The sequence below is a fragment of the Terrapene carolina genome, unplaced genomic scaffold, assembly GCF_002925995.2.
Source record: "Terrapene carolina triunguis isolate 2854851 unplaced genomic scaffold, T_m_triunguis-2.0 Scaffold25, whole genome shotgun sequence".
NCBI lineage: Eukaryota > Metazoa > Chordata > Testudines > Emydidae > Terrapene > Terrapene triunguis.
In genome coordinates this window covers 3,460,353-3,475,234 of record NW_020664376.1, presented here as the reverse complement: position 1 = coordinate 3,475,234, position 14,882 = coordinate 3,460,353, and the positions used below count along the sequence as shown (strand labels likewise).

The 14,882-nt window shown below is 43.1% G+C and overlaps 1 protein-coding gene across 1 annotated transcript in view; it reads right to left on the bottom strand.

Annotated features, from left to right (window-relative positions):
- LOC112110509 (cohesin subunit SA-2-like) overlaps positions 1-14,882 on the bottom strand; it is an 84,093-nt gene that overhangs the window by 35,762 nt on the left and 33,449 nt on the right. The window contains exons 13-14 of the mRNA XM_029911252.1: positions 10,116-10,214; positions 8,614-8,693 (exon numbers count right to left, since the gene is read on the bottom strand). Of these exons, the coding sequence (XP_029767112.1) occupies positions 8,614-8,693; positions 10,116-10,214 (179 nt within the window). The remainder of the gene's footprint in view (positions 1-8,613; positions 8,694-10,115; positions 10,215-14,882) is intronic.

Genomic DNA, 14,882 nt, shown 5'->3' with positions numbered 1-14,882 from the left:
TTTTTTTTTAAAATCCATTAATTAAGCAGACAGAAGATCTGAATGTGCATCTGTTCTCTCGTCTTTCACACAGTGCTCAGCAGTTGCTTACTGTAAGATGTCAAGGTTTCCACTTGAAAGATACCTGACCAGTTCAGAGACTACGTACCTCTACAGAGGGCAATACCTAGCTACACCTACTACAACCGGCGATTTTAGAAGTATTTCCTCAATAAAAGGGGTGCCTTCTTTTGTACATATAAGCCAATAATCACACATTCAAAGAATACTTTATGTAGTGCAATACTACTGCTGCAAATTTACAGCCCTTCAAATGCCAAGTGACAGATAAAGGTTAAGCCAGAAGTGCCTGCCAGTATTTAGATGCCTAAAAATAAGCATGGCTTTCCACATACCAATGCCATGATATATCATTTTCTCCTCGCTTCAGTGTGAAGAGGCAAGGAAGAAGGAAGATGGGATACGCCAGGGAGAGAGCAAAGACTCCATTTGTTCTGGATGCCAAACATTAGCTGGGAAATCTCACGTCTTCTCTTTTGTTTTACATTTCATGAGATGACCTTGGAAGCAGAAGACCCACTGCCTTCTCAACGTGAGAGGGGAGACTGAACAGGGGCTGCCTACACCATCTCATTTGTGTGCAATTTACTTATATTCCAAGATAAAAAACCACTACATCTAAGCAGAATTAAAATATCAGTAACATAAGGGTAAAAAAATGAAAACAAAACAAAAAAAAAACTAACTTACAAGGATGTTGTAATTATCCCAAACCTAAACATTACATGCTAAGAAAATTCAGAGAAAATATTGCACTTAAGAAATCCAAGCAAGAATGAAAATGCAGAGTTAAGGTATATGAACAACTTTAATGCTGCCCCTTAGCATCACCATCCAATAAGCATGATTAAGGCACTTAAGGGTTTGTGGTCCCAGATTAGATTAAACTGATTTTTGAGGATATTAGGGCAGGTGTTTTTGTTTTCTTCATATGTTTCCCCTCTTGGCGTCAATACAGGCACGGCAGTAAAGTGTCATCTGCATACACAAGACAAGAGGTGAAATCCTGGCCCCACTGAAGTCGGTGGGAGTTTTGCCATAGACTTCAAATGGGACCAGGATTTCACCCAAGATCTATGTTCTGACAGGACAGGGAAGGTGTCAAATATTAGAGAGGTGCTAAAGGGCAAGGGCTTCAGCACTAAAAGCATGGGTTTGTTTTGGTTCCAGAGCACACACTGGAGCGGAAAGCAAGCTCTTTTCTCTTTTTAAGTGGTCTCAAGAAGGGGAAGAGACTAGGGCTGGCAGGCATTTTGAAGCCAGAGGTTAGCAGAGGTGCATGATGGTAGGAAGATGGCTGCAGGAGATAAGGGATAACAGAAGGAGTAATTAGTTTATGCCATCACCATCACGAAGGAGGAGAGGGGTCTTTCGCTTTTACATTGTTTTGGACAGGCTTGATTCTTCCTTCAGGGAATCTCAAAGCATTCTCATATCTCTACGTTAATGGTGTCATGGGTGCTGACTCCGTGGGTGTTCCGGGGCTGGAGCACCCATGGGGGAAAAAAAAGAAAACAGTGAGTGCTCAGCACCCACCAGCCACAGCTGTTCGCCGCCCCCACTCATCAGCTGACGGGGGCGGCAGCGGCGCCAAACAGCTGTTTGGCCGCTCAGGGAGGTGCCTGGGAGAGGGCGGAGAGCGGTGGTCAGGGGCCTTGGGGAGGGGACGGAGTTGGGGCGGGAAAAGGCATAGCAACGGCAGGACCTTGAGGAGGGGGCAAAACGAGGGCATCGCCTAAGGAGAGGGAGGCAGAGCAGAGGCAGGAAGAGGCAGAGCGAAGGCGGGACCTTGTGGGAAGAGGCAGAGTGGGAGCAGAGCCTCAGGGCACAGCGGGGTGGAGCACCCCCGGGGAAAAGGAAAAGTTTGCGCCTGTGAATGGTGTCATCCCAACAGAATCACAGAAGAGCCATTAATTTGCATTGTACTCTGCTACTCCTCTGTCCCCTTTCACTAGTGCAGGATCTCCCTCCAAACTGTAAGCCTCAGACATCATCCATTAGAAAGAATCCAGAATGTATTGGGCTAACTTATCATAGCAGAAAGAAAGTTTTACAGACACGCACAACCCCTACATCTAATTTTAGCAATTTTAAGAAAATCAAGTAAACTTCTGGGTTCACATATCCCTAAAGGAAAGAGTCTAAGGGCAACTAACTAAGAGAGAAAGGCAGATAATTTCCTTATTTGCATACAAGGTGTCTCTCTCTTTTCCATCTCCTCTAAGTCACATGAAAATGTTTTTCACAACAGTATTTAAACAACAGATATAATCTAATAGGTACGCATAGGCTTGTAACCAGGTGGCTTACCTGATCTTTTTAGAAATAATGCATTCACCTATCAGATCTCAATTTCTTCTTCAGAGACAATCATAGGAGTTACATATGGAAAAGCCCTACTGAATTATCTAGTTCAGTTCCCGGCCAAGGTGACATTATTTGCTATGGTATATTTACTAGAGCTTTGCCAGCTCTAATTTTGAAGTGCCTTAAATAATGAGGCTTCTATCATTTCAGTTAGAGTCAATTTCACAGTCTAACAGAGAAACAGGAAGGACAGGGATGTTTTTAAAGCACATGCGTAGGATCTCTCTACCTAATTTCTGGCTCCTGCCAAAGACTGTGTGTGAAACCAGGGATGCTTAACTTCTGAGCCTCAGCTTCCCTCTGTAAAATAAGGATAACACTACTTACCTACCTCACAGGGCTGTCATGAGAATTACTAAATTTATTAAGCCAGTAAGGTATTTTAATTAGAAGGCACTAAGAATACAAAGTATTAATAGTTCACATTGACAAGCAGCTTTTCCTGATGCCAAACTTAAGTTTTCTCTCTGATCTTAGGCCATGTCTACGATACACAGTTTTGTCGACACAAGACAGCTACGTCGACCTAACTATGAAGGTGTACACACTGCAATTCTCCTCCCACCAGTTTAACTCGCCTGCTACTCTGACATAATAAAACCACCTCCATGAGAGGCGTAGAGTTTAGGGCGACGTTAGAGTGATGCATTGCAGTGACACTGCATTGCTTACGATGCCCTAAGTGGCCGCCAGGAGGTGTCCCACAATGCCCACCCTAGCCCCCTTTTGAATTCCACTGCCCTGCAGCCAGGTACACAAGTGAACGCCCCTCCTCTGTTAAAGCCCCGGGAAGTTTTGAACTTGCTCTTGCTGTTTGCTCGGCGTGGAGAGCTCACATAGTAACTGCCCGGTTGAGCATGCCGCCTCCATGCAGCAAATACACTCCTGCCTGGAGTACACCAGAATGGTTGCATCTCCTGGGTCTGTGGGGCGAGGAGGCTGCGCAGTCACAGCTCCGCTCCAGCAGCAGGAACTTGCTCAGGGCATGGAGGAGAAGGGCTGTGATAGAGACACACAGCAATGCCATGTAAAAATCAAAGAGCTGCAGCAGGCATAGCAGGAGGCAAGGGAGGCAAGTACTAGCCTCTGGTGCGGCGCCGCAAACATGCCACTTCTACAAGGAGGGAGTTGAGGTCAGGGTGGTGGTGAATAGCCCCTCCCCCCCGTTGAGCTCCTTTTACAGCCTTGTGTTCATAACGCACAGCACTGAAGAGCAGTGCAGGATCCATGCTTTCTGACAGAGATGGCTGGCTTGCAGGTAACCAGGGCAGTTGAAAAGCAGCTGGAAACCTAGTAGGATGCCCATGGAATGATGAGATTGAGAAAACTGCATCATGAAACGCTGTACCTGCACCATGTGGCATTGCAAACCCTTCCCAAAACACCCTGTGGCCAGCTGCACAGTGGGATAGCTACCCACAGTGCACTGCTCTCTGTGCTGATGCAAGAGCTGCTACTGTGGATGCGCTCCACCAACACCAGGAGCATAGTGTGGACATGCAACAGCAGTTTAATTACAGCGGTGGTTGGATGTCAATGTAACTTAAGTCAACTTAGCTCTGTACTGTAGACATAGCCTTAGTCTCATCATTTCTAATTATAACCAGATTTGTATGAGACAAAATAATTCCCCCTCCCGTCCTTGGGCAGGTCTACACTACCCGCCTGACTCGGTGGGTAGAAATCGATCTCTCAGGGATCGAATTATCGCATCTCGTCGGGACGCGACAATCGATCCCCGCATCGACGCTTCTACTCCACCAGCGGAGGTAGGAGTAAGCGCCATTGACGGGCGAGCCGCGGAGGTCGATTTGCCGCCGTCCTCACAGCGGGGTAAGTCGGCTCCGATATGTCGAATTCAGCTACGCTATTCGCGTAACTGAATTTGCATATCTTAAATCGACCCCCCCCCCTGTAGTGAGGACGTAGCCCTTGTTATTTATATCCTCCAGCTACTTGTAGACTTGTGGACACCCCTTCTAACCTTTCCTCATCAGTCATTTCCTCATCAGTCATTTTTGTTCCTCTTCTCTGAACTCTCTTTACTCTTTCTGGTAGTGAAGAGGCCAGAAGTGAACACATTAATCCACTCTCACTGAAGCACTATAATGAGGGAGCGTTGTATTCTGTTCCTTGGTCACTATACCTCAAAACAGAATGCCCCAAAGCCCTTTTTACAGACATCTTGCATTGCAATCTCATGTCTACTTGCCATCCACTAGGATTCCCAAATCTCTTTCAGAATTAGTTTTCTCACTTCTTCCTTCTACCAAATCTTTGTGACTCACATTTTTCCTCACATTTTATTTCCTTCTTATTTCTAATGTAAGGAGCTTGGTATCACTGCTCTGTACTCATTAATGCTGGCAATTCCGTGACATTTTGTAGCACCATTTATGTTACGATAGCCAGAGCCAGAGTCTGCCGCCCCAAGCAAAAAAAAAAAAAAAAAAAAAGCCGGGATCAGCGGCGGCAGTTCAGCGGCAGGTCCTTCGCTCCTAGAGGGAAGTGAGGGACCTGCCGCCCTCGAATTGCCGCACGTGCCGCCCCTCTCCCTTGGCCGCCCCAAGCACCTGCTTGTTAAGCTGGTGCCTGGAGCCGGCCCTGACGATAGCACCTAGAGGTCCAATCAAGCTCCCATCACGCTAAGTGCTGTACAAACAGCAAAGGAAGTCCCTCACTCAGAGAGCTTACCATTTAATTAAGACAATACGCAAAAATGGATATATACATCTGAAGGAATAGGGAGGAGGATAATAAAAACGTGCATTTACACAGGCCAGGTATGTGCACAGCTTGAGGGTTCTGCGTAAGAGTAGAGAAAAGAAGCAGTAAAAAGCCTCATCTCATAGACCAGTGTGTGACCAGTTAAAGTTATACTCTAAAAAGGGCATTGTGAGGACTGATGTTAACTTCCTCAATAATTCTATACTAAATGTATGTAGTTTAAAGGTTATGCAGAAAGCGGTATACTGGCAGCACTGAAAACTCAAACTAGTATCTGAAAAGACTTTTACGCCTCACCAGAAGTACATCTAGTTAGAACTTAGTTGACAAATTCTGCTGATGAAGAAACTAGAGGAGAATCCAGCTCCCACAGAAAAGTTGGAACGGCCTGACTAAAGGAAGTGAAGATTTTTTGGCCAAGTAAGCAAGCAACTATGACTGAACACATAGAGGAAGCAGATCGGCTGAACAAATCTAATCTTTACAGTCACTCTTTTGTTATTACTCGCTTTGAGGAATTTCACAATTCCCAACCCCACCTAGTGCGTTTCTGCATGTATTAAGCTGCAGTGCTTAAGACCAAATACTGTCTATGAGCCAAGATATGCTTCCCATGCTATCTTAGGTACAACACCCTGGGTCTTTGTCTATACTGCAAGTGAAGGTGTGACTGTAGCATGAGTAGGCATACCCGTACCACCTTAAATCTAGCTAGCGTGGATAACAAGAGTAGTGTACATGTGGTGGCATGGGCTTCAGCAGAGGCTAGTGTCCAAGTATGTACCCAGGGTCCACCCATGTATGCTCAGATTTTTAGCCCTTGCTGAGCCTATGTCACCACATCTACACTGCTACTGTTACCCAGGCTAGCATGGGTATGCCAACCTTTGCTACAATCACACCTTCACCTGCAGTGCAGACATACATCCAAGTGCTTCTCTGCTCCTGGAATGACAGTAATCATTTCTGAAATGTCTCCCCTCCTGGAAAGGCATCTTTATACAGGCTTTTAAAGCAACCTTATCAGAGAGAGTTTAACGCAATTCTTCACCCAAAATGTTTAGACTGGCCAGTGCTAATTTTATAAGCAAAAGAGATAAGATTCTTGGTTGGCTTTGTGGATAATTCATTTCAGTCCCCAACTCCCATCTTCATCTTCCCAATAATTAAACCAAATCAGCAGGGCTCAGCGTGACTAGGAGCACTGTTGGCTCTGCAACAGATGGAGCAGAAACAAAGACAGCAAGTATGTGGTTGCTGGACCTCTGCCATGGCTTAATCAACAAAAACATGCACTCATTTTATTTACGAGGAAATATGTTTTATGATGGACACGTGTTGTTTGGAAAACTTCTTAGGAGGAACTGCACAGTGCTGGAAATCTAATTTTAAACTTTGTTTAGACAAGGCTTTCCTAAAAAAACAGACAATCGATAAACTTTTTGACTATAGTTAGCATTCATGAGTTTAGTGAAAACATGAACCCAACAATACAGCCAGAGAGGCTAAACAGCTGCAGTGCCAATATAGCACTTGTTGGTTCAGATATAGAACAAGAGCAACCTTAACTGATTTAAAGAGTCATTGTATTTTAACAATGGTGTGCTACTCTTCCTAGCACAGGGACATGTTATGCACATAGATGCTATAACAAAGTACAATGCAATATCTATGCAATATGGAGAAGCAAATATCATACAAAGTGGTCGTTGTGTTTATATTAGCAGTGGTAACCTATCTACTATTAGTGTTACTTAAACAATGATACTGACTGTAAAAAAGCAAGTTATATCAACAATGAACATATACAATGGGCCCAATTCTGTTCCCATATATAGGCTGGTGTCCGCCTGAAGTAATGCCACTTAAGTGGGTGGAGTGTCAAGTGAGATAATAATCACTTCCTGTGATTATAAAGCAGCACTTCAGTGCACAAGAATATTCTGGTACTGTAATGCAAACAAAGGTTCAGAAATTAAACAGTTATTATCCGAGTTGTGCAGATCTCACCTCTATGGCCTCATGTAATTGTGGGTATGTCTATCCTCGAAGCTAGGGGTGTGATTCCTAGCTCGCACAGACATACTCATGCTAGCTCTCATCAAGTTAGCGTGCTAAAAATAGCGTAGCCAGGAAAGCACAGGCAGTGGTGAGGGGCAGCAGAGGCTAGCTGCCCCAAGTACAAACCAGCCTGGACCCCATGCATATGTACTCGGGTGGCTAGCCCATGCCCCTGCTCCCCACTGCCTGTGCTACCACAGCCACACTACTATTTTTAATACACTACCTCGATCAGAGCTGGCGCGAGTATGTCTACACAAGCTGCGAATCAAACCCATAGCTCCAAATGCAGACGTACCCTGAAACTGCTTGCAGGTACCAGTGTCTGTAGATAGGCAGGAACAACAGTTACTTTCACACGAATGACAAGTTGGGGGGTGAGGGGAAATACTGACAGTGGGCCTGGTGTACAGTTGTAATATAAATTTGCCTAATCACTGGACTAATGTGCCTATACAGAAGTGGTTTTAAGTATGAACAAATAAAATCCCTTTTGACTTTAAATTAATATAGATACAAAAGAGCCTTGATCACTTTATAGGAAAAAAAAAGTGCAGTCCCTTTACCAGAGTGGTATTCACTCCCTTGGGCAGAAGGCTGAGGCTTACACTGCTCTGATCAGAAACACAGCAAACGGGGAAGCAGACATGAAGAAACAGGAAAAGCAGCTTTATAAGGACATATTTACACTTGCTATTTCAGTAAGTTTCCCAGTGCAGACAAACCCTATGCAACTTCTGCATACACTGCTCATTCTGAAGACTGACCTCAGCAAGTCACAAATTCAGTCAGTCAGTCATTCAGCACTCAGGGTTTCATGTCGCTGGTTCAATCAGAGTAAGATTATTGGTCCATCAAGTTCTACGTCCTTCCTCCAGCAGGGACCAATACCTTGTGCTTCAGTGGAAAAGCAAAGCCCACAAGGCACCTGGTCAACTGTGCAATGTTGTATATGGATGGAAGCCATCTCCCCCTGGCCACATGCAGGAGTCAGCTTATACCTTGAATCACCAAAGGCTTTGGCTCCTGCAGGATCTTAAAATCTGACCAGTATCTGCAGTGGGATGCAGAATCTTAATTCAAATTTTAAAAAAGTGCAAAACAAAAAGGGACAAAGAAATCTCCCTATTCCCACATTTAAAAAAATACCATTTATAAAATAAACATGATTCTCCAGAATGTGTTATAATGGGATAACCATACTTCTTAAGTACCACTCTAACTTTAGTCAGGCACTTCACAACAGACTTTTAGCTTGCAGTTATCCTGTTTAACCCATGTCCTGCAGCGGTCAATTGTTTCTGAGCGCATCATCAGTAATAAGAGGATTCCACTACTGGTTACATCTGGGTCTCGTTGCCATTAAAACAATATAGAACATTTAAAAAAATTATTTACTGTGACATAAGCATCAAGAGTTTCATGGCTTGAACTGCTACTTCATGGTCCTTGTCCAGAGTCATGGACACAATTCGATCCTAATGGATGTAAAACGACAATAAAAAGATGTAACACTTTTTGTTCTGGACAAATATTTATTTTGCTACAGTTAGATCATCTCCACTAGTAACAAAGAGACTTCTTTGTATTGCAATGACTATTTCCTAAGAGGCGTAAGACAATTTGCTTACCACCAAGTTGTTCCATCATTATGTTACATTTTTATTTGAGTTAATTGACTAATATGAAATTTGTGTGGATGCAAGTGTGTCTCCACAAGAAACTGACTGCAGCTCACAAATTAAGAATGATTGGCCACTTGTTTGTAAATGATGAACAATTAGTAACAATTTGCTAAATCAGGGTAAGTTCGAAGCTACAATGTTACATAAATAATTTCTCTACTCAAATGTGAAAATATTCTGGAAGCCATAACCCTGCTAAAAAGGTAAGTAGATTTTGGATCACGTGGCTGTTTAACAACGTACAGCAATACTACACAGATTAAGGCAGAAGTACAGAGGGCTGCTGTAAAACTGTTTAAAATATGGGTTGAGTTTAGATAGGCAGAATTTATTTACTCAGATTGAAACTTGGCTAAAACATGAGAATTATGAGCCTCCTCTTTCAGAAAGTGCCATGGGATTTTTAGTTACTATGAAGAGCCAAGTCCTTGGTTTTACATGACATCCAAAAGACTGTATCTGCAGGCCTCAGCAGAAGAGTATTCACTAACTGGGGCATTGGTTCAGTCCTCCAAAGGAAGAGTGCCACCTATGGAGTCACAATACCACTTCCTGCAGCACCGTGGGTTTTCTTATACAAGTACTGACAAGGCCCAACCCTGGCTAGCTAGTGACAGTGGATGACATCACAACCAAAGGTAACATTAAAAAGTAGAGTCCTGACTGCCTGAACTAGCCTGTACATGGCAACATGATCAGTGCAGTGTACTAGGGACACAATGGCCTCTGCTCAGCTCACCCAACAGATGCTCAAAAGCTATCCATTTACCGCCTAGCATTTGACTTGTTCAGACTGGGGATAGGAAATCTTTCTGCAAGGTTCACAGAGTCATGCTGGATCAACACATAGTCATACTGTACATTCTGATAGCAGTCTATGCAGAATCACCCAATTCAACATCTAACATACAAACCCAGTTTTGAGGGGGATAAAGGAACACAAGGGGCTTTGGGATGCCCAATACTACCTTGCCAAAAGAATCCTGGCCAAGTGGCTGGACATGGCTGTCTGCAGAGCCTGCCAAACACAGCTTTGTTCGTTGGCCAAAGCAAAAACAGAATGTTCTCATGAATGAAGAGCAACATTTCACAAACTCCCCCACCCACCAATCCTGACCCATATAAGGGACCGAGAGCCAACTCTGCTCAACATATCAGATCTTGTGTGGCTAGCCAAACCAGATTTTAAAAATAGAGAACGGTATTTCCATTTACCTTGAATCTGCTAGTAAAGAGGTCCATTTTGGATACCAGCTCTTTTCTGTCATAAATTCCTTGCAGTCCCAGAAGACACTTCAACCGCACTTCAGGTTGCTATAAGACAAAGAAGAATCTGCTAAGTGACAAATCTTTGGCATTGATGTTATTTACTGATGATTTGGTGGTCATCCTATGGTAATTGGAGCCCTATAAATGCCTACGATAGAAAAAGCAAAAACTGCCTCAATCTCCATTACCAGACAGATATATAGTTATGTCACAGATGCCTAATAGCATACAATGGGCCAAACTGAGAGGTGATCTCTAAGCTCATGTTACACTCCCACAGAACTTACAACCAATTACCAGTGGGAGTGCAAGGAGTCCACGATCATGTAATTCCAATGCCCAGGGTGTCAGAAGGTGAAAGTTGGGGGTGGCCTTCTTATATCCTTCTGCTATTTGTTTTTCTTGCAACACTTTCCTCAGATACGAGTTAAACCAACTTAGAGTCTCTTACAGCCCCAAGACTCAGTGGGCCAAATTCAGAGATAAAACGTAAGCATGTCATACAATACTAAACTAGTCTAAGTCTAAGTCAGTGTGAGGGAGTTTGGGTTGACGCTGGGGCACCCAGTGAAGGTTTTATGTTACACCATCTAGACTCCCTCATGCCAAGTCTACATTGAGAAATTACGTCAGATAAAAACACTCACAGTAGCCAAGGGCTGTCCTGTTTGACACTCACATCGACTGGCTGTGACTAATCCTAGAATCCCCTCTATTCCCTCCTAGGGTATATTCCCACAACCTGCTGACATGTTGGTAAACACAACAGTCCTTACCTACCCTGAGTGTTAAGACACGTCTGAGCTCATGTTGGTTAAAATGTGTTCTAACATGATACAATTTTCCAGTGTAGACAAGTCCTCAGGCTCCCTTCTGTGTTTGGCTAACAAATATAGTTGGTTTATACCAAAAATATTTATGGGTTTTATAAAGATTTACCTCATTTGTTTCTCTGTAAGCCAATACTACTATTCACAATGGTTCTATAAAAAGAGTGCCCTTTTCCTAGACTTTGAAATGCCTCAAGTGTAATGCTGCAACTTTAAAAGGTCAAAACCTTTAAGAATATTAAAAGACAGTCATTCTGGGGCTCTAAAGCAGAACTCACTGAGCTCTGCTGAACTCTCGTGGCAAAGGGTATCTGCAGAGCCCCTGCAACAAATTACAGCCTTGTATTCACTATCATCTCCTTCATACTCTTTTTTTCTCATTTCTCCCTCTAACATGGCAGGAAAATAAAAGAAACCCAAGCAGTGCAGATCTCCTACAAAGAGGCTATCCATTACTGCAAACTTCCCATTCTCCTGCTTAAGACGGAATGCAAACGATGCCAGGCAGCAGCAGGCTTTGACTAATGAGTCTGTGTAAGGTGCTCTTTAGTTAGAAATATAAAATGAAAGATCACCAAAGAATACGGACACTGATTTTCAAGTTGTCTAATTTATCCTTCTGTACCTTCACATTCATCAGGCACATTTCTTGAACTTTGCTCATCTCTTTAAAATTTAAGGCCCTATTTCCACAGGTGGACTGCTGCACTTGTTGAAGCTTCTTGCAGGATGAGAGCTCAAACTTGTTACTTACCGCTGACTACTACCTGGCATACCACTACTTACCGCTGACTACTACCTGGCATACCACAGACAAGAGCAGTGCAAACTTATAAACACACTCAGCAAAACCACTGTACCTCAATCCTGGCTTGAGCCACCCCACCCCACACTATTCCATTCCTGGGCTGTAATCCTGAATAGAGACTACATCTGTGCTAAATTTAAGTTGTGCTGGTTGTGTCAAATGGTCAGATATCGACTGGAGCAGAGGAAAATCATCGTCATTTGTACTTGTCAGTCAGGCAATATTTGAGCATAGGTCTGCAGATAGGAAAAGTTAATTCCTAAAATCATACCACCTGCCTTTCCTAATCTCCCTTCCCACCTCAAATCTCTCAGTCTTAACCCTATATGTATTTTATGTGTTAAGGAAACTACATCTAGGGACTAAGAGTGTACAATCCATTTACCTCCACTACCATTATTTTTATCGTCTTATTTACATTTCTCGCCTTTGTTTTAAGCCACATTTCCTGCCCTATTTTCCTGTTCCTTAGAGTGAGTGTTTACCCATCCCCCACTGCTTTTTCCATTATTTAAAATTCTTCCCAAATGACCTCAGCAGCTTTTTGCTACAAATAAAGCCCTCTTTTCTTTTCCCTCACCAGAATCACCATTCTAGTCTCTCTGATTCTGCAACAGGAACTTATGGTAGTTTACAATACTGCTGATCTGTGAAAAGAACCCAGCTCACTCTCCCCACAGCACTGCCAAAGTAAAACACTTTTATTTTCAGAGAAGTCAGAGAATAGGACTCGGAATACATGCAGAAAATAGATATATTGAATAAGAAGATGCTAGTTTTACAGAGACACTGTTGCAGGATATACATGCGAACTGTCATGACATCTGGGGGGCAGTTTCCATAGAAGGATGGTCAAACCGCACAGATGTCCTGTCACGGACTTCTCAAACTAATTTGAAATTAGACAGCAGAAGGATGATCTTGTGGTTAGCTCCCAGGACCTGATGTCAGGAGGAGATCTGGGCTCTTTTCCCACCTCTGCCATGTTTTCCTTGAAAAGCTGCAAGAGAATCATTTCATCTCTGTGCTTCAGCTTCCTCCTCAGTACACGGGGAATCTACCTACTTAGCACTTCTCTAGCATCTTACAGTAGTGGATCTCAAATTAGTTTTGCAAGGCTCACAAGACTGGTTTTATTCTTGAATCTTTTCTTCTGCAATGTGAACACATTTTGTTCCAAGAGAGATTAGATTTTTGTAATTTTTTTTTCTAATGAAAATGCTACATTCTAGAAATAAAAGCGTCACACAACTCCCTACACAACTCAAAAGCGAGGCTGACACATGTGGATGTCCCAAGCGTGTGTGTATGTAGTACACCTTTTATTTTCCTCAGAAAATGAGTAATCCTTTCTACTCCTTTCACCTACCCCACCTCTGCTCATCTCAATTTTTCTGCCTCCATCCCTCTCACCTCCCAGAGGATTTTTTTTTCCCTGACCCTTTCTTTTCTTCCACATCTAATTGCTCAGATCAATACGTAGGTAGCCAAACATCCACTGTAGGCATCAAAGTGCCACTCTGAGTGTCAAAATGCACAATTAGGTGCCCAAGTTTGAGAAATGGGCTGATAGTTCTTTAGGAAGGGGGTTAACTGTATAGTTATTGAATGCTGTTGCCAGATTTTGCATTATACTTTGTATTTAGTATTAAAAAGCAACATTTATTCCGGTCTTCTAGAAATAATTAACTACTGAAGTTGTTCCAGCAGAAAAGTACACCTTCGGGACATTGTTTCACAATTCTTACTGGGACATAGACAGACTTTTCATTTTTTTATTTTGAACTCAGCACCACTAAGAGGAATGGATTTGGAGCATCCAGTTGGGCCTGGGAAATATCTTCTATGCCAGCATTAAGTCTGCATTATACATATATGTCATGTCAAATGGCATCAGAAGGGTAAAATAAGTCATAACATTCAGCTAAGTCTTTGAAGACCAAATAAGCGTTTAAACCTTTTTTTTTTTCAGCCTCCCAATGACTGACACAGTTTGGTCTATACTTAGAATGCCACAGGTTATTTGGGCTACATTTTCCTATAGTTGAAAACAATTTTGTGGTTGCTCAAATTTGGGCCCTAAAATTATTTGGCAAATGTCTCTGGAACTATATTCCCAAATGACACTGATCTGGGTACACCCTCCCCCACAAAAATGGGAAGGAATAGCTTGCAGTATGTTTTTTAAAGCCAGTACCGCAATGCAATATTGGTATTGTAAATAGTCAACTGGATGGAGATAAAATCCAGAGGCCTTCTCATTTTATCTCACTTAGTTTTTGCTGGAGTGATTGCTTCCAGTTAACAAGCATTTTCTTTTCTTTCTTTTTTTTTAAAGCAGCTGTTTCCAGTCTCCGGTAAAAGACAGCAGATGGGTTGTGTGCTCTAGACAAAGACATCAAATTTCTATAATTTTCATATTGTACTGCACTGATAGCAATGTCACATATTCTAAGGAAAAAATGGAAATTTTATTTTTGTAATTTGAAAGATCTCTCAACTGGCCATACCTTAAAAAGTTGCTATGATCTGATCTAAGAAACTTCTCTAGACTCTATGGCTACACCTACACTACATACCACTTTCAGTGCCCTGTAGCACACATCTAGCTACACGCCACAGTGGAAAATGTCCACACTGCAGTGTGTTGCTACACGTCAAAGGAAGGCTCCAGCAGAGGGGAGGCAGCAGGGAAAGGCTTCAGCTGCTCCCCGCTGCCAGAGCCTTTCACTACGGTGAGGAAAGGCTTTGGTGGGGGGAGGCGATGAGGAAAGGCTGAGCCTTTTCCCCACTGGCCCCCTGCCTCTCCGTGGAGCAGGGCTTCAGCAGCAGGGAGCTGACATAGCCTTTCCCCCCTACCAGAGTCTTTTGCTGAGAAGGAGAAAGGCTGCAGCAGCAGGACACTACTCTGCTAAAAAAGCAGTGTAAATGGAAGGCACAGCTTGGGCCAGTAGCAAACGTGTAGGACACGTACTCGGCTTCATACCCACACCCACACCCTTCAGGCACGTCTTTATTCTACTGATTTATTCCATGTCTCACCATTTACTCACTCTGCTGTGTATATCCATGGGA